The sequence below is a fragment of the Pelophylax lessonae genome (genome assembly GCF_965119305.1).
Source record: "Pelophylax lessonae genome assembly, chromosome: 12".
Classification (NCBI taxonomy): domain Eukaryota; kingdom Metazoa; phylum Chordata; class Amphibia; order Anura; family Ranidae; genus Pelophylax; species Pelophylax lessonae.
Window position 1 is genome coordinate 205,263,364 of NC_138779.1, and position 20,456 is coordinate 205,283,819.

The following is a 20,456-nucleotide window of genomic DNA, read 5'->3' on the forward strand; positions in this document are numbered from 1 at the left end:
TGTATCATGTCCATAGTCTTCGACTAAATCCTATTGTGTGTCTGCTGTCTATGACTCTGAACATCACAGAATGTTTTGTCCTTTGGTGATAAGTTGACCACCACCGGGCTAGATGATGCTGGATGTGCATTATGGGAGCGCGCACAGATGGCTCCACAGGACGGAGCTAGTGTGAGGAGCCACCTGAGTACAGGAACGTGGAGGCCTTAGCAAAAGGGACTACAAAAAAGGAAGACAGATAAGCGTTCCAAGACAGAATCCGCATCTAATAAGTGTAGAGTTCGGCTGCTGAGATAAAAAGGGATTTATTATCACTTTAGGCTGATCTTTTTCCATTAATATCTAAAAACTATTATTTCTAAAGCACGGGCCCTATAAAAACTCCTGACATAGTGAATGCATTTAAATTTCTTTGTCATTAAAACAAGAAAGGCTCCGAGCGGTGGAGACAAAACTTCCCTCCCATTCTGTACACTATAAATATTAATAGCAGGGCTGCTAAAGAAGGCCCCTTACTTAATATGTAAAGTGCCTGGCAGCTTCAGGGATGACAAATAAGAACCGGCTGTCACCCGCAGGGCTCACCGACCTCTGAAATTATAGGAGAGGTGAGATGACGAGAGCACACTGACCCGGAGCAGCAAACATTAACTTTTGTTTCAGCCACAAAGTGACCGCACAGACATATCGCTCCGCACAGTGCGGGACCATGGTTAGCATACTGGAGACCTCCGGGGCCCAGTTACCAAAGGCAGGAGTGTGCGCCCCAAAGTCAAAGAGTCTGAACCTGTGGGCGCCTGTGAAGCGCCCAAGGCCCCTGCAAACTATAGCCCTGCTAGGCGATTTACTTTCCTTTCTGATCTTTTATATTAGATTTTGCTGTAAAAAAAAAAAAAAAAAAAAAAAAAAAAAAAAAAAGAATCAAATCAGGATCAATATTAGTGATCTTTAACCATCTAAGGAAATGGGTCCATGGGCCCTGGCCCCTCACAGGGGCACACGGGGGCCCCAGGCCTCACCCCTAACTGGCGCACACGCGGGCCCTCGCCCCCCCCACAGGCGCACAAGCGGGCCCTCGCCCCACCACAGGCGCACACGTGGCCCCCCGGCCCTCACCCCACCACAAGGGGCACACGCGGGCCCCCGGCCCACCACAGGCGCACACGCGGGCCCTCGCCTCACCACAGGCGCACACGCGGGCCCTCGCCTCACCACAGGCGCACACGCGGGCCCTCGCCTCACCACAGGCGCACACGCGGGCCCTCGCCCCACCACAGGCGCACACGCGGGCCCTCGCCCCACCACAGGCGCACACGCGGGCCCTCGCCCCACCACAGGCGCACACGCGGGCCCTCGCCCCACCACAGGCGCACACGCGGGCCCTCGCCCCACCACAGGCGCACACGCGGGCCCTCGCCCCACCACAGGCGCACACGCGGGCCCTCGCCCCACCACAGGCGCACACGCGGGCCCTCGCCCCACCACAGGCGCACACGCGGGCCCTCGCCTCACCACAGGCGCACACGTGGGCCCTCGCCCCACCACAGGAGACACTCACATATCGAGCCTCTCAAATCTTTAGCATTGGAGACAGGTAACCATTGTGAGGTTATGAACAGACAGAAAAAACCCTGTAGGAGAACCTGACAGAATAGGGAAGGGAGTTCCAGAGAGGCTCTAAAGAAGTCCTTGAGGAGGGCTGAGATCAGAAGGCCTTGAGAGAAGATAAGAGGATGGTTATGGTGACGTTTTGCCCGCCTGACAGGACTGAGAAGTGATGCATTCCCAAAAGGAAAGACCAGTGACCAGTCATTTTTTTTGTGACAGGTGAACATTAATGGGCCAATATACTTCAGGTCGAAAGAGGCAATCTAAACCCAGAACGGTCGGGAACCCAAAAAAACAAGATGGGAAGGTGGTAGGTGGGTGGGAATTGAACCCTGCAGGGCAGTAGTGCTTCCTATAAAGCCCAAAAAAAAAAATTCAAAAGCACACAGTATACATCACATAGTACCAAAAGTATTGGGACGCCACACACATGAACTTTAATGACATTCCAGTCTTAGTCTGTAGGGTTCAATATTGAGTTGGCCCACCCTTGGCAGCTATAACAGCTTCAACTCTTCTGGGAAGGCCGTCCACAAGGTTTAGGAGTGTGTCTATGGGAATGTTTGACCATTCTTCCAGAAGCGCATTTGTGAGGTCAGGCACTGATGTTGGATGAGAAGGCCTTGCAGTCTCTGCTCAAATTCATCCCAAAGGTGTTCTATCGGGTTGAGGTCAGGACTCTGTGCAGGCCAGTCAGGTTCCTCCACCCCAAACTCGCTCATCCATATCTTTATGGACCTTGCTTTGTGCACTGGTGCGCAGTCATGTTGGAACAGGAAGGCGCCATCCCCAAACTGTTCCCACAAAGTTGAGAGCATGAAATTGTACAAAGTGTCTTGGTATGCTGATGCCTTAAAGCGGTAGTATATTAAAAAAAAAAAAAAAACCCTGCAAGACAAAGGCATAATGAGCTAGTATACATCGCATACTAGCTCATTATGAAAAACTTACCTTAGAACGAAGCCCCGACACGGACCCCCCGGACACCGCTGTGGGAGCCGACATGATCCCTCGGTGTCTCTTCCAGGTTCGGCAGCTCCGGCGCTGTGAATGGCCGGAGCTGCGATGACAGCACTCCCGCGCATGCGCGCGGGGGATTAACTTTCCGGCAAAGAACTCTGAATTTACACCGGACCTTCATGGCGCATGCGCCGCTCGCGTCTGCAGCTACATGCAGTGCAAATATCTCCTAAACAGTGCCGGTTTAGAAGATATTAATTGTACCTACAGGTAAGCCTTATTATAGGCTTACCTGTAGGTAAGTCACAAAAAGCGGGATACTACCGCTTTAAGACCCAGTTCACAATTGTGCGATGCGGGAAGGCTGCGAATTCGCAGCCTGTTCCCGCATCGCAAACGCACCCCCGGCAGTTCACACTGCCATATGCGATACGCTGGGGGTGTCAATGTAATCTTAACGACACCCCCAGTTTGATTGCATATCGCAGTGCGATTGTGCAGTTCGCACAGGATCGGATCGCACAAGTGTGAACCGCTAAGCGATCCGATTCTGATGCGGTTGCAAAAAAGGGTCCCTGTGCGTGTTTGCTACGGTGCGAATTTAGCCATACAAAGTGTATGGCTAAACTCGCACCGCACATCCGATCGCATGTAATGAAGGAGCAGTGCGCTCCGATATTACATGTGAACCGGCTCTAAGACTTCCCTTCACTGGCACTAAGGGGCCAAGCCCAACCCCTGAAAAACAACCCCACACCATAATCCCCCCTCCACCAAATGATTTGGACCAGTGCACAAAGCAAGGTCCATAAAGACATGGATGAGCGAGTTTGGGGTGGAGGAACCGACTGGCCTGCACAGAGTCCTGACCTCAACCCCATAGAACACCTTTGGGATGAACTAGAGTGGAGACTGCAAGCCAGGCGTTCTCATCCAACTCAGTGCCTGACCTCACAAATGCTCTTCTGGAAGAATGGTCAAACATTCCCATAGACACACTCCTAAACCTTGTGGACAGCCTTCCCAGAAGAGTTGAAGCTTTTATAGCTGCAAAGGGTGGACCAACTCAATATTGAACCCTACGGATTAAGGCCCCTTTCACACGGGCTTTCCGATCCGGTCCTGTCAGCTTTTTCAGGTGGACCGCATCAGATCCTCCATGCACCTCTATGGAGTGGCAGATATCAGCGGGGACATCTCTGCTGGCACCCACTGCTATCCGATCCAATCCGTTCTGTGAAATCCGGATGGATGGAAACCCATTTTCTATGTGTCTGGAGGATCGGATCCGGTGGAAAATGGACAGGCGGTCCGTTTTCATGTGATCTCCCATAGAGAGGAGCGGGGATCGGACAGCTCCATCTCTGCAAAGTAAAGCCTCGTACACACGTACCGATCGTCGGCCGAATGATCGGCCGTCTTTTGTCCAGGGCTGTCTTGTCTGTTGAAAACTGCAAGAGACTGCACACGAATTTTGTCGGCCAACAACAGCCGACTTCAGAAGTGATGTCATGTGATGGTTAACTTTCCGTGTGTTTTTTCTTCTCTGAGCATGCTCAGTCTTGCTAATCTGCTGTCTGTCGGCCGAATTCTGTACTGACTGGCAAACAATCGGCCATTCTGGTGTCGGCATACAAAAATTTTAATGCTTGCACGACAGATTCTGTTCGGCCGAAAGTGCGCTGTCGGCAGCATCATACTAACAAGCTGAAAATTGGCCGATCGTTCGGCAGCCGAACATTTTCGGCCGACAATCGGTACGTGTGTACGGACCTTAAGCGGAGACTGACCTGTCATCCGCCTGCTGGGGATCGGTGGATGACATTCGGAAGATTTTACCCTCTTCATGACAAGGGCAATATTTGGTATATTTCGGCACTGCGCTACTTTAAAGTGGTAGTAAACAGCTGCCTTAACCACTTGCCGACCGCCGCAAGTACATATACTGCAGCGGTCAGCCCTGGCCAGGCAAAGTGACGTACCGGTACGTCACTAGCCTGTCACCGGCTTGTGAGCCAATAGCCCGCCCCGGCTCGTTCCCTAACAGGTCAGTGCATGTGACCGACGGACCCGATGTCCGCCGGTCACTCGGCGATCGTCAGTGGAGAGGGAGAAAGGCAGGCGGCTGATGTAAACAAGCCGCCTGTCATTCTCCCCTGTGTAAAAATGAAGATCAGACGGTTCTACTATGTAGGACCATTGATCTCTGTTCTTACACCAGTAGCCATGTCCAATCACAGTTAGAAACACGCCCCTAGGACACACTTAACCCCTCCCTCTCCAATACAGTTAACCCCTTCCCTGCCAGTGTCATTTTTACAGTAACAGTGCATATGTATAGCACTGATTACTGCAGTAATGTCACTGGTAACCCCAAAAAGTGTCAAAAATGTCAGTCAAGGGTCCGATCTGTCCGCCGCAATGTCGCAGTACCGCAAAAAAAAAAAAAAAAATTGATTGCCTCTCGGGGGATCAGGAAGGATTTTTTCCCCTGCTGTAGCAAATTGGATCATTCTTTGCTGGGGTTTTCCACCTTCCTCTGGATCAACTGCGGGTATAAGATTGTGTATATGGGATTGCATGGTTGGGTTTTCTTTACTATTTTTTTATTACTTGAGCCAGATGGACTGTTTTTTTTTTTCAACCTATAACTAAAATGGGGGTCGCTGTAATATTTTTTGTCAAGCGGTATTTGTGCAGCGATCTTTCAAACGCAATTTCTTTTGGAAAGAATACATTTCACTGAATTTGAAAAAAAAAATAAATAAATAAAATAAAATCACACAGTAAAGTTATCCCAATTTTTTTTTTTGTATATTGTGAAAGATGATGTAATGCCGAGTAAATAGATACCCAACATGTCATGGCTTAAAATTGCGCACACTCGTAGAATGGCGACAAACTACGGTGCTTAAAAATCTCCATAAGTGACGCTTTAAATTTTTTTTTAACGGTTACCAGTGTAGAGTTACAGAGGAGGTCTTTTGCTAGAATTATTGCGGCGATACCTCACATGTGTGATTTGAACACTGTTTACTTCCGTATGTGTTTTCTTTGGTGCGCGAGCCCACGACGACGCTTTAAAAAAATATATTTTTTTTTTGTCCTTGATGACTTATTGCTGTGAGAAGCAATGTAAACATCCCATGTGACAGCAATATGCAGTGACAGGTACTCTTTATGGAGAGATTGGGGGTCCAAAAGACCCCAAACCCCTCCACTGCACTTCCATGTATTCAAAACACCAAAATCTGCATTTTTTGAATACTGACAATTTTAACCTGGAAGTGACGTCGCTTCCGGGTTACTGTATCAGAGACCCGATCAAAGCCGAATGCAGCTTTGTTCAGGACTCTAAGCAGCCGGCGGATGTGCCAGCTGGTTGCTCGGGTCTCCCGATGGGACAGGAGACCTGGGGAGGACGGCGGGATAACGCTCTCTGGGATAATGGCTGAGCAGGTGCTGGGCCGCGTCGGCTGTTATCACCTGATCATCCCGCTACAACCACTTCTCCTAGCCGATGTACAGGTACAGAGACGGGGACAAGGACGGGTAAGGGGACGGGGACAAGGACGGGTAAGGGGACGGGGACAAGGACAGGTAAGGGGACGGGGACAAGGACAGGTAAGGGGACGGGGACAAGGACGGGTAAGGGGACGGGGACAAGGACGGGTAAGGGGACGGGGACAAGGACGGGTAAGGGGACGGGGACAAGGACGGGTAAGGGGACGGGGACAAGGACGGGTAAGGGGACAAGGACGGGTAAGGGGACAAGGACGGGTAAGGGGACAAGGACGGGTAAGGGGACAAGGACGGGTAAGGGGACAAGGACGGGTAAGGGGACAAGGACGGGTAAGGGGACAAGGACGGGTAAGGGGACAAGGACGGGTAAGGGGACAAGGACGGGTAAGGGGACAAGGACGGGTAAGGGGACAAGGACGGGTAAGGGGACAAGGACGGGTAAGGGGACAAGGACGGGTAAGGGGACAAGGACGGGTAAGGGGACAAGGACGGGTAAGGGGACAAGGACGGGTAAGGGGACAAGGACGGGTAAGGGGACAAGGACGGGTAAGGGGACAAGGACGGGTAAGGGGACAAGGACGGGTAAGGGGACAAGGACGGGTAAGGGGACAAGGACGGGTAAGGGGACAAGGACGGGTAAGGGGACAAGGACGGGTAAGGGGACAAGGACGGGTAAGGGGACAAGGACGGGTAAGGGGACAAGGACGGGTAAGGGGACAAGGACGGGTAAGGGGACAAGGACGGGTAAGGGGACAAGGACGGGTAAGGGGACAAGGACGGGTAAGGGGACAAGGACGGGTAAGGGGACAAGGACGGGTAAGGGGACAAGGACGGGTAAGGGGACAAGGACGGGGACGGGGACGGGTAAGGGGACGGGGACGGGTAAGGGGACGGGGACAAGGACGGGTAAGGGGAGGGGAGTGGCAGGGACAGGTTAAGGGGAGGGGGACAAGGACAGGGATGGGTAAGGGGAGGGGGGACAGTGACAGCTAAGGGAACGATGACGGCTAAGAGGACGGGGACAGGGAGGGGTAAGAGGACGGGGACGGGGAGGGGTAAGAGGACGGGGACGGGGAGGGGTAAGAGGACGGGGACGGGGAGGGGTAAGAGGACGGGGACAGGGACGGTTAAGGGGACAAGGACGGGGACAGGGATGGGTAAGGGGGACAGTGGCAAGGACAGATAAGGGGACAGGGACAGGTAAGGGGACAGGGACAGGTAAGGGGACAGTGGCGGGGACGGGTAAGGGAGACAGGGACGGTGGCAGGGACAGGTAAGGGGGCGGGGACATGGACAGTGATGGGGACAAGGACAGTGACGGGTAAGGGGAGGGGGGACGGGTAAGGAGGACGGGGACAAGGACAGGGACGGGTAAGGGAACAGGGACGGGTAAGGGGGACAGTAAGGGGAACAAGGACAGGGACGGGTAAGGGGACAGGGACAGGTAAGGGGAGGGGGGACAGGCACGGTGGCAGGGACGGGTAAAGGGGGGACAGTAAGGGGAACAGGGACGGGTAAGGGGACAGGGACGGGTAAGGGGGAACAAGGACAGGTAAGGGGAGGGGGGGGGACAGGCACGGTGGCAGGGACAAGGACAGTGACGGGTAAGGGGGGACAGTAAGGGGAACAGGGACAGGTAAGGGGAGGGGGGGGGGGGGGGGGACAGTGGCGGGGACAGGGACGGGTAAAGGGACAAGGACAGTGACGGGTAAGGGGGGGGCAGGTAAGGAGGATGGGGACAAGGACAGGGACAGGGACGGGTAAGGGGAGGGGGGACAGGCAGGGTGGCAGGGACAGGTAAAGGGACAAGGACAGTGACGGGTAAGGGGAACAGGGACCGGTAAGGGGACAGGGACAGGTAAGGGGAGGGGGGGGGGGACAGTGGCGGGGACAGGGACAAGGACAGTGACGGGTAAGGGGGGACAGGTAAGGAGGATGGGGACAAGGACAGGGACGGGTAAGGGGGGACAGGTAAGGAGGATGGGGACAAGGACAGGGACAGGTAAGGGTAAGGAGGACAGTAAGGGGGACAGGGACGGAGACATTGGTTTGTGTGAAGTGGATAACTTCCCCAGGAAGAGTCCATTTTCTAGCACAGCTCCTCCCTCCTGACATATCACAGCCCTCTCCTTGTCTGATGGTGTTCAATGACTGCCTGTGCTGGCCCAGCTCCTCATTGTCACAGCCCTCTCCTCTTCTGTAAGTGCCCTATTACTGCCTGTGCTGGCCCAGCTCTCCTCTCCTAACACTTTATATCCCTCTCTTTTTCTGGAAGTATTATATAAGGGTCTGTGCTGATGGGGGAGGTCATTGTGAGTAATCAGAGTCCAGGACTGACTGGGTCAGTTACCATGGTGACAAAGTTCTGGAAGTGTGAGAAGAATCTCTTCCTCAGCACGAACCCCCCTCGCCCCTCTCCGGCCCGCTCTCACCTTCACTGCATAGTCTATGACCCGCTTGACACCGACCAGAGCTCGCACCGCCATCTTTCCTGCCGCCTGGGTGACACTGACTGGAGTAAGCGGCCAATCAGCGTCCTCAGAGAGGCTTCCGGCCAATCAGCTCCCCCGTAATTCTCCCAGCCAATCAGCCACTGACCAATCACGACTCAGAGCTCAGCTAGCCAGCCGTGTGCTGGTGCACTCAATAACCAATCACTGAATCGATGATACGCGTGGCTCAACGTGAGGGGCGGAGTGATAAGGAGACGCGAGCAGCCATGATTGAAATGGGCAAAGTAGTGGCAAGGTCTTTTAAGGTCAGGCCAGTCTTGTATAATATACTGCATGTTACATTATTCCTTCTGTACAAAGGTGCTGCTGGGACTTCTCAACATAAATATAAGTTTATGTTATAAAGTCATTGCCCCTCTTCCCTCCTTATTTTTGGTCTGATCTTTATCGCTTTATAGCCCCCCTCCTGCCGCTTCCCGGTCACTTCCCCCCCTTACCGGAGCTGTCGGTAGCAGCAAAAACAATCAGATTGGACACAGAGATGGGCAGGAAGTCGAGTGAGGGCAAGATGGCCGGTGTTCTAAAATTTTCTCGGACCCGTGAAAAAATCGGACCTCGTCACTTCCGGTGATAGGAGTCTCAAGTGCGCATGCGCATAAGACATTATCTTGGTTTGGTAAACTTATAACACATAGCGGGCAGCTGAATGAGAGGAGGCGGGGCTGAGGTGGGACGGAAGACACCGCCGCGTCATCTGCAGAGCTGAATAGAGGAGGCGGGAGAGGAGGCGGGACGGAGGTGCGGCCGTGTAATAAATGCGGGACTTTAGCGACTCCTTGTTTTATTATCTTTAGCAATTATCGTATTATTTATCCTTAGGATTTCATTACATTTACTATTTATATAATACAAAATAAGAAATACTAAATGTAATGAAATCCTAAGGATAAATAATACGATAATTGCTAAAGATAATAAAACAAGGAGTCGCTAAAGTCCCGCATTTATTACACGGCCGCACCTCCGTCCCGCCTCCTCCACCAGCTCTGCATATGTGTCCTCCGTCCTCCGTCGCACCTCAGCCCCGCCTCCTCTCAATCAGCTGTCTGCTCTCTGTTATAATTTTGCCAAACCTCGAAAAATGTCTTCTGCGCATGCGCACGGACGACTCCCATCCGCTGTTTTGTGATGCTCTATCACCGGAAGTGACGAGGTCCGATTTTTTCACGGGTCCGACATAATTTTACAACACCCCCACTGGACTCTATGATCTACAACCACGTTATTTCCGGTGAGTGTACACCAGGAATCATTGGAGATTTCGGCCACTTGGTGTTTTCATAGAACACCAGCAGCCTTTACACTCCGATAGATGCTATAATTAGTACAGATTTTTAGTCCGCCCACTAGTTGTCATATAGTTACATAGTTACATAGTTAGTGAGGTTGAAAAAAGACATCAGTCCATCCAGTTCAACCTATGATGTGTGTGTGTTTGCTGCTAAGCGTACATTGTATACCCCTTTATGTTGTACATTGTATACCCCTGTATGTTGTACATTGTATACCCCTGTATGTTGTGGTCTTTAAGGTGCCCATCTAATAGTCTTTTGAAACTATCAATGCTCCCTGCTGATACCACTGCTTGTGGAAGAGAATTCCACATCCTTACTGCTCTGACAGTAAAGAACCCCCTACGTATTTTACGGTTAAACTGCCTTTCCTCTAGTTTTAGTGAGTGGCCCCATGTCTTATTGTATTCCCTAACTCTAAAAAGTTTGTTCCCTATGCTAGGGTCTCCAGTACAGTATTTGTACATTGATATCATATCCCCCCTCAATCATCTCTTCTCCAGAGAGAATAGGTTCAGTGCTTGTAGTCTTTCCTCATAGCTGATGTCCTCCATTCCCCTAATTATTTTTGTTGCCCTTCTCTGGACTTTCTCCAGTTCCAGCACATCCGTCCTGAGGACCGGTGCCCAGAACTGGACAGCATACTCCAGATGTGGCCGGACCAGAGTCTTGTAGAGTGGGAGAATAATCTCTTTATTTCTGGAGTGAATCCCCTTTTTTATACAACCCAGTATTCTGTTGGCTTTGCTTGCAGCGGCTTGGCATTGCATGCCACTGCGAAGCTTGTTGTCTACCAGTACCCCCAGGTCCTTTTCCATTCTAGACTCACCCAGAGGTTCCCCCCCTAGTGAGTAGCTTGCTTTCTGGTTTCTGGCCCCCAAGTGCATTACTTTACATTTTTCAACATTAAACCTCATCTGCCATGTAGTTGCCCACCCCATTATTTTGTTCAGGTCCGCTTGTAAGGTTTCCACATCCTGCATAGAAGATATTGGCAAGCCTAGTTTAGTATGATCTGCAAATACTGAGATTGTACTCGATATCCCCTCCTCTAGATCATTTATGAATAAATTAAACAGGATTGGTCCCAGGACAGAACCCTGGGGGACCCCACTATCCACACCCGCCCAATCTGAGTACTCCCCATTAATCACCACCCTCTGTACTCTCCCCTGGAGCCAGTTCTCTATCCAGGTACTCACCTTATGGTCCATACCTACCTTCCTTAGTTTGTACAGTAAGCGTTTGTGGGGAACGGTGTCAAAGGCCTTTGCGAAGTCCAGATACACCACATCCACAGGCAGGGCCGCTGATAGGGCAGTACAACCGGCCCTGTTGTACCGGGCCCGGCCATCAGCTACACAGTGGGGGCCCGGCCCCGGCCACATTAAAGTTCGTTACTGCATATTTAAAAAAAATAGCTTTCTAAACTCTCCCACTTCTACTTGCCTATGGGGTGGTGTTATATAATTTTCCTGGGCCCCATCAGGTCTACAAAGGGGCCCAGGAGGTGAGCGCAGTGGAGGGACTATTTCTTTATTTTCGGGCGCAAGTACATCATGCCGCTCCACTATTCAAATAGTCCCGGCCGGTGGAGTGATACTACTGTTCTCCGTTCGGCTCCCGGGTTCTGTCCTGAGGAGATATGAAGCAGTTGAGCGGCTGTCAGCGAACAGCAGAAGGAGAGTGCAGCAGCAATGGACACAGTGAGTGGAGAATTAGAGGATAGAATCCTCACTGTGTCCTATTATACCACAGCAGGTTATCATTAGCAGCACAAAAAGCAGGGGCTCTATCCTGTCTCTGTGTCACACGGCTGTTGGGTGCTAACTTTGTCAACTCATGGCTGTTAGATGTACTGAGTTTTACAGATTGTAACACAGCACAGCCATAACAAATTCAGCACCCAACAGCCATGTGACACTGATCCATGATAGAGCCCCTGCTTATTGTGCTGCCTGTGTGATGATCATAGGACACAGTGAGATGCTACTTTACAATTCAGTTGGGGGAGCAGTAAACATGTGCAGCAGAGCTGCATTTTTACTGCCCCCCAAACCAATCCCCTACATACCAATATGTCACTGGATTGGAAGGGTGATATCTTGGTCATTACTACAGCAATGAACAAGATAGCATTTTTTTTTTTTGCCTCAGTGATTCTGAACACAGTAAAAGTAATCCTAGTGGCTAAGAAGCCAATGGATTACTTTTACAGGCAGTGGCATCCCTGCCTTTACCACCTTTAGGATGCAAACAGTAGCATCCAGTTCCTGAGACACAGTGAGAGGGGCGGATGTCGTTCCTCCCACTGTATGGCATGAAGCGACAAGGATTTTATCACTTCCAGTTTCGGTCTCGTAGCCATTACCAGTTTGAACAAGCATCTGATCAAACTGATCTTGGTTTGATCAGATGCTTTGGACAGATATGGGGTCTAAAAGACCCCAGATCTCTCCATAAAGAGTACCTGTCCTGGCTCATGCTATCACAAGGGATGTTGTTCATCCCTTGTGATAGCAAAAAAGAAAAAAAAATGTAAAGATAAAGTGTACGATTTTTTTCTTTGTAATAAAATTAATAGAAATACAATTTTAAATAAATTTAAACTGCCCCCACTACTTTATGCTTATGCGCAATTGCGAACGCACACGTTGGCTCCGCAAGCATTTATATAAACGGCAACAAACCTGCATTTTGTTTCGAGTCGGGATCAGGGGGCGGGGCAATGGGTGGTGTCAAGGGTTTGGTTGAGGGGGGCCCCATCAGGTGGGCTGTATAGGGCCCCATGATTTCTAACAGCGGCCCTGTCCACAGGCTTACCTTTATCTAGGTGGCAGCTCACTTCATCGTACAAGGTTAATAGATTGGTTTGGCACAAACGATTTTTAATGAATCCATGCTGATTACTACTAATAATACCGTTTTCATTACTAAAGTCTTGTATGTGGTCCCTTAAAGAGGAAATAAACCCTCCTCGGCAACTTGTACCTATAGGTAAGCCTATGATAAGGCTTACCTATAGGTACTGTAAATATCTCCTAAACATGCACCGTTTAGGAGATATTTACCTTACATGCATCCAGTGACGTCACTGGCACATGCGCTCTGAAGGACCGGCCGCTCGTGCCGTTCCTTCAGAGTCCCATGCCGTGACCGTCGGCTCCCGCGTGCATGCCACGTTGGCTACTTTCTAATCAGCTGGCACCATACCCGTCTGTAAACTATCCTTAAAGATCAAGAATAATGGTCTATCAATCACCTGGCTGAGCTCTTTAAGAACCCTCGGGTGCAAGCCATCCGGTCCCGGGGATTTATTTATGTTAAGTTTCTCTAGTTTAGTTCTAAGTCTATGTTTCTGGTTACTAGCAGGCGGACTAACAATCTGTACTAATTATAGCGTCTACCGGAGTGTAAAGGCTGCCGGTGTTCTGTGAAAACACCAAGTGGTTGAAATCTCCAATTATTGCTGATGTACACTCACCTGGAAATAACGTGGTTGGAGATCTCGGCAAGTTGGAGTTTTCGGCAGAACACCAGAGCGACGTCATACATCACTTCCTCCCAACGGCCTTAAAGTGCCCATTTTTTTTTAATTGCAAAAGTAAAATGACATTTTTTTTTTTTTGCTTTTAACCACTTCTGGATTGGAACATTTGCCCCCTTAATGACCAGGCCATGTTTTGCGATTCGGCACTGCATTATTTTAATGGACGATTGCACGGTCATGCGACATTGTACCCAAAAAACTTTGATGTTCTTTATTTCCCACAAATAGAGCTTTCTTTTGTTGGTATTTGATCACCTGTGCGATTTTTATTTTTTGCGCTATAAATAAAAAAATAGCGATAATTCTGAAAAAAAATATATATATATTTTTCACATTCTGCTATTTGAAATTCTCAAAAAAAATAATAATTTAAAAATCAAAATTCGTAAACATTTTAGGCCAATTTGTTTTCCGCTACATATTTTTTGAAAAAAAATCGCAATAAGCGTATTTTGATTGGTTTGCGCAAAAGTTATCGCGTCTACTAACTACGGGAAAGATTTATGTCATTTTTATTGGTTTTTTTTTTTTACTACTTATGTCGGCAATCTGCGATTTTTAGCGGGACTGCGACATTGCGGCAGACAGATCGGACCCCTAACTGAAATTTTTGGGGGGGGATCAGTGACATTACTACAGTAATCAGTGCTAAAAATATGCAGTTTCTGTAATAATGACACTGGCAGGGAAGGGGTTAACATTGTGGTTGATCAAGGGGTTAAATGTGTACCTAGGGGAGTGATTCTAACTGTGTGGGGGCGTGGCTTGTGAAATGATCATAGAGACATGTGATCCTATATAGAAGGATCACAGGAGCTCTGTGATCATTTCAGAGAGAAGAACGGTCAGCTGTGTTTACAACATCCGACCGTTCTTCTCTCTCAGCGGGGAGCGATCGCGGAGCCGCCTGCCCGCTGCATCGGCTTCCCCACTGCCGAGTGGGGGAGGAGCGCGCCACCGGCTGCGCGCGCTTCCCCCCTAGCTACAGGCGCGCAACCGACGTAGGTCTACATCAGTTTGTGCAGGAAGGCCACCCTGCGGCAGTAAAAAGGCAGCGGGCGGTCCGAAAGAGGATAAGTGTAAATGAGAGGTGTGAGGTCTTTTTGACCCCAGATCTCACATTAAAGAGGTCCTGTCATGCTTATTTCTATTACAAGGGATGTTTACATTCCTTGTAATAGGAATAAAAGGGATCCAATTTTTTTTTTTAAAGGGACAGTGTAAAAATAAAAAGGAAAATAAATAAAAAGAAATAAAAAAAGTAAAGCTCCCCGCCCCTCTGAGCTTGCGCGCAGAAGCGAACGCATACGCAAGTTGCGCCCACATATGTAAACGGTGTTCAAATCACACATATGAGGTATCGCCGCGATCGTAAGAGCGAGAGCAATAATTCTAGCACTAGACCCCCTCTGTAACTCTAAAATTGTAACCTGTAAAATGTTTTAAAGCGTCGCCTATGGAGATTTTTAAGTATCGTAATTTGCCGCCATTCCACGAGCGTGCACAATTTTGAAGCATGACATGTTAGGTATCAATTTACTCGGCCTAACATCATCTTTCACAATGTGCAAATAAATTGGGCTAACTGTACTTTTTTCTTATTTTTCTTATAAATAAATTGCGTTTGTAAGACCGCTGCACAAATACGGTGTGACATAAGGTATTGCAATTAGCAATCCTCTAGGCCAGGGATCTTCAAACTACGGCCCTCCAGTTGTTGCGGAACTACAAATCCCAGAAGGCATTGTAAAACTCTGACATTTACCAAAGACTTGACTAGGCATGATGGTAATTGTAGTTCCTGAATAACTGGAGGGCCGTCTGCTCTGGGGTCTCTGCTAAAAAAAATATATATATATTTTATAGTATTTCATAAAAATACTGATTTTAACTTGTAAACAACAAATGTCAGAAATAGGCCATGGCAGGGGGTGTGTCCTATACCTACATACTTTTCCTAATAGGTGTCGCTCGTTCCCATTTTAGAAAGTTGGGAAGTATGGAATAAGCAAATATTGTCTTAATACAAGAGTCATGTGCATTCTTCCTAAAATCTTGGTGTGCTTTGTGTGCAGTCTGCAGATCTGTGCAGTCATCCTTCCTGTAATAAAGACCTCTCATTGCTGCTCTCTCTCCTTGTACAGGATGACTGGTCTTGTCTCCGCCCCCTCCTGTAGTTTTCTGCAGACAGCCTGTAGTGTGTGGATCCTGCTGGGCCCCTCCCACAGCTGTGCTCTCTCTCTTTGTGCAGGATGACCGGTCTTGTCTTCGCCCCCTCCTATTGTTTTCTGCAGGCAGCCTGTAGTGGGTGGAGCCTTCTGGGCCCCTCCCACAGCTCCACTCTCTCGCTCTCGTTGTGCAGGGTGACCAGTCTTGTCTCCGCCTCCTCCTGTAGTTTTCTGCAGGCAGCCTGTAGTGGGTGTACCCTGTTGGGCCCCTCCCACAGCTCTGCACTCTCTCCTTGTGCAGGGTGACTAGTCTTGTCTCCGCCCCCCTCCTGTAGTTTTTTGCAGGCAGCCTGTAGTGGGTGTACCCTGTTGGGCCCCTCCCACGACTCTGTTCACTGCACAAGCTACAGTCAGCACAGGGGTGATGTTACTGCTACATTTACAAAGCTATGTCTGGGTTTGCAAAGGTATTTTGTGCACACGAAGTGGGTTTTTATCCTTTCCGGCTATTGAGGGATATATTTACATGAAATGAGAAGTGAAATATGTTGGATAGGGAAATGTACCTGGTGGGTGGATATTGGAATAGGTGATGGAGCTTTGGTGGGGTAAATGGGAAGGAAGAGGAGGGGAGCTTGGGATGTGGCATGTATTGGGGGAATGTAGCTGGTGGGTGGATATTGGTATAGGTGATTGAGCTTTGGTGGGGTAAATGGGAGGGAAGAGGAGGGGAGCTTGGGATGTGGCATGTATTAGATGGGGGAATGGAGCTGGTGGGTGGATATTGGAATAGGTGATGGAGCTTTGGTGGGATTATTGGGAAGGAAGAGGAGGGGAACTTAGGATGTGGCATGTATTAGATGGGGGAATGGAGCTGGTGGGTCGTGGGTGCATATTTGATATAGGTGATTGAGCTTTAGTGGGGTAAATGGGAGGGAAGAGGAGGGGAGCTTGGGATGTGGCATGTATTAGATGGGGGAATGGAGCTGGTGGATGGATATTGGTATAGGTGTAAAGCTTTTGTGAAATGAATGGTAGAGAAGCTTGAGACGTGACATGTAATGGATAGGGGACATTGGGCTGGAGTGGGGGGGGGGGGGGGGGCAGGTGGATGAGAAGTGGAATATGTTGGATGGGCAAATGTAGCTGGTGGGTGGATATCGGTATAGGTGCTTGAGCTTTGGTGGGGTAAATGGGAGGGAAGAGGAGGGAGGCTTGGGATGTGGCATGTAATGGATGGGGTAAGGAAGCTGATAGGTGGGGGAGCCGGGGGGGGGTATTTTGGTATAGGAAACTGAGCTCTAATTACATAGATGGGAGGTGGAGAGAAGTGGCGTGTACTGAATAGTTCTGCGCTTTGCACCTGTCTGGAGGTGGCCATCTTGGTAGAGGCAAGACTTTGTTTTCCCATAACAGAGCTGCCCCCCCTGATGACCTGATGATTAGCGATCTGATGACTGGTGGGGTAATAATTAAGAAGCAGCAGGAGCGGTGGAGGAAGCACAGATCCACAGAATGAATGAAGCAGAAGCAGGGAGATCCTTGCACTAAAGATCCTCAGGTACAGCTTCCTCTCCAGCAAGGAGAACAATGAGCAGCACAGAGGTGTCTTCTTACATATTCTTGGCAAGGAGATCAAACTACTCCCAACCGGAATATTTGGGCATTAAACCCACCTTTGTGTACCCTAGCTCTTCCTGTTATATTCCCTATATAATAAAATGAATGAAAAAAAATCAAGTAGTCATTGTGGGAGGCCCTCATAATGGGCACAGCACGTGTGCAGACTCAGGAATTTAGAGCAAAGAGGTAGCAGGGGCTTACCGCGTGGCAGTGGCTTTAAAGGAACAAGCGACACAATTTCTTGCTTTTAGCATTTTGTTTTTTATAAAGCAATTACAACAAACACTCACCTTTAAGCAATAAAGGCTCTTATAAGAACAGTGAACAGTACAACATAAAAATTCAGGGATTACATACAGGAGGAGGCATAATTCCCTAAAACAGATGTGCTGCATTCTTCCAACAGGAAATTGCTATCAAGAAAATCCCAGTAGAGGGCGCTGTCCTAACCTTGCTGCTTTGCAGCAGAGTGTCTTGGAGTGTTCAAGAGCCTTGTGACATGTGATTGCTGCTTTAGTTTTCTTTTTAAACTTTTTTTTTTTCCTTTCTTTTTACCTGGTGATCCTACCAGTTACACACTGCCTATGCTAGGGTGACAACCCTAAGTTGTTGGACTACAAACACCTCCCCCCCCCCCCCCCCCCCACCACACACACACACACACACACACACATTTATATCAGGTATTTTCCTGTACTTAACAGAAATAAAGATGACTCCCTCAACCTAAAAATAAAAATTTTTTTTAAAATTAATATTTTTAGGTTTAGGGATTTCCTAAACCTAAAAATATAATTTCTTTTTTTATTTTTTTTTATTTATTTTTTTATTTTAATACTATTATTTTTAGGTTTAGGGAGTCTCACTTCTAGCACTGTCCACTTATCTTTATATCTATTTGGTGTTAGGATTTTTTTCTTTTTTGGATTCATACTTATGTGTTCAGCGGCTTTGTATATATTATTATTTCAACAATTATTTTGGCTGCCCATTGACACATTATATATTTTTTTTTTTTTACATTTTCCTGTACTTGCAGAAAAAGGTACTTAGCCTTAAAGAAGGAAAACTAATGCTGCTACCTAGTGACTCCCTGATGTGACGGAAGTCATTTTGGGTGGGGGGCCCGTGGAACCCAGCTTACCTTAAAGAGGTTGGGTAACCCTTGTCTCAGCTCCCCAGCTCCCTCTTATGTGTAAGTCACCCTGTATCTATAGGGGCATTGGATTGCTTCAAATGGGAAAGTAATAGTTATTAACAATATCCCTCAAGAAATATATGATACATTAATTCCACTGTATCAGGCTGATGAAACATTGTATGAGCTTTGCCTCATAGACTTTTGTAGGTAGGGGCCAGACAGTCTGCTACAGGGGTCTCCTTCTATTGTCTGTTTAACCACTTACCGCATATCGACGTAGGGCTACGTCGGCAGACTTTGCGGGCTTATACCGGGATGATGCCTCTAGCTAGAGACATCATCCCGGTACCGTGGTTTGAAGCCGACGGTCGGCTTTCCGTTGGTAACGACCGATGCGGCTCGGGAGCCGCTCGATCGTTACCGGGGGGGGGGGGGGGGGGGGGGCGGGAGGGGACGTCCCCCCCCCTCCCGCCACCTTCCGTGGCTTTGCTCGGGGCTCCCGTCCCACCGGAAGCCCCGAGCACCCAGCCGGCACGTCCGCCAGCTGGATGGAGTCCCGATGAATGCCGGAAACGGCATCGATCGGGTCTCCGATGACGTAACCCGGAGGCGGCGTCCATGATGTCACGTCCGGGTTACTGTGCTGCAAAAGGCGGCAAATTTGAAAAACGGCTGTATGCAAAAACGCCATTTTCGGCGTTTTGCATACAGGGAAGTGTAGTGGAGGGGTCTAGGGTCTTTTAGACCCTCGATCCCTCCATAAAGTGTACCTGTCACTGCATATTGGTGTCACAAGGGATGTTTACATTGCTTGTGACAGCAATAAAAGTGATCAGATTTTTTTTTTTTTTTAAAAACCTGTAATAAAGTTAAAAAAAAAGAAAAAATAAATAGGAAAAAAAAAAAATTTAGCCTCCCCCGTCACCGTTAGCTCGCGCACAAAAAAAACGTATACGCAAGTCGAGCCGTGAATTAAATCGCTGTTCAACCCACACATGTGAGGTATCGCCACGATCGCCAGAGCGTGGGCAATAATTAAAAAAAAAGAGCTACACTGTAACTCTAAACTGCTAACCGATAAATAAATTTAAAGCGTCGCAGATTGAGATCTCTATTGACCGTAGTTTGTCGCCATCCCACGGGAGGGCGCAATTTTAAACCGTAACATGTTGGGTATCTATTTACTCGGCGTGACATCATCTTTCACAATATACAAAAAAATGGGCTAACTTTACTGTTTAGTATTTTTTAAATGCAGTGAAATGTGATTTTTCAAATTTTGATTTTCGCAAATACCGCGTGACAAAAAATTTTGCAATGGCCGAAATTTTATTCTCCAGAGTCTTTGTTAAAAAAATATATATAATGTTTGGGGGTTCTAAGTAGTTTTCAAGGAAAAAATACTGGTTTTAACTTGTAAACAAAAAGTGTCCGAAATAGGGCTGGGGCTTAAGTGGTTAATAAGGTGTTCTGTGTTTATACTTAGGATAAGGTGTAATGTACTTTAGGAGCTCTATGCTGACAAGTCTGACCTGAAGTGGGAATATCTGATTATTCACAACATTGTGCAGGTGGCTAGTTAATTAGCTCAGGTTAATTATGTTTCTGGTTACAGTGTGTATTGTTAGGGTAATATGATCAGGAGGGGACTGTCCTCCTGTGGGGTATATATTATCTGTGAGTTTGTTCAATAAAAGTTCCAGATATCATACAAGCTATTTGTCGGCTAGTCTTGTATGTTATGCGGCTATAATATCTGATATCTATGTTCAGACTGGAGGAATGCGGTATACTGACGGAAGCACCCAAGCGGAGTGTGGGTCAGTTCCATCACATACCTCATCTAAGGACAGATCAGCTGCAATATATTAAATATTTTTCTTGGGTTATGATACACTAATAACTTATATTAGATACGAGACCAGTAAAAAATTTTTTTTTCTATTTTTGTTATACAATTTATGTAAGTGGGCAGTAGGAGGCGACAAATATCTTTCTTCCTTCCAATAATGTAGACGTGAAATGGTAAAGTTCCCAAAGTAAGCTCCGATCGTTGACAACGTCTCCTTCTCACTTCGT

General features: G+C 48.3%; 1 protein-coding gene across 1 annotated transcript in view; it reads right to left on the reverse strand.

The window, feature by feature from the left end:
• Nucleotides 1-8,675, reverse strand: part of ETFB (electron transfer flavoprotein subunit beta) — a 110,371-nt gene extending 101,696 nt beyond the window's left edge. The window contains exon 1 of the mRNA XM_082273702.1: nucleotides 8,523-8,675. Coding sequence (XP_082129828.1) covers nucleotides 8,523-8,576 — 54 coding nt within the window. The 5' untranslated portion in view covers nucleotides 8,577-8,675. The remainder of the gene's footprint in view (nucleotides 1-8,522) is intronic.
• Nucleotides 8,676-20,456: the final 11,781 nt, after the last annotated feature.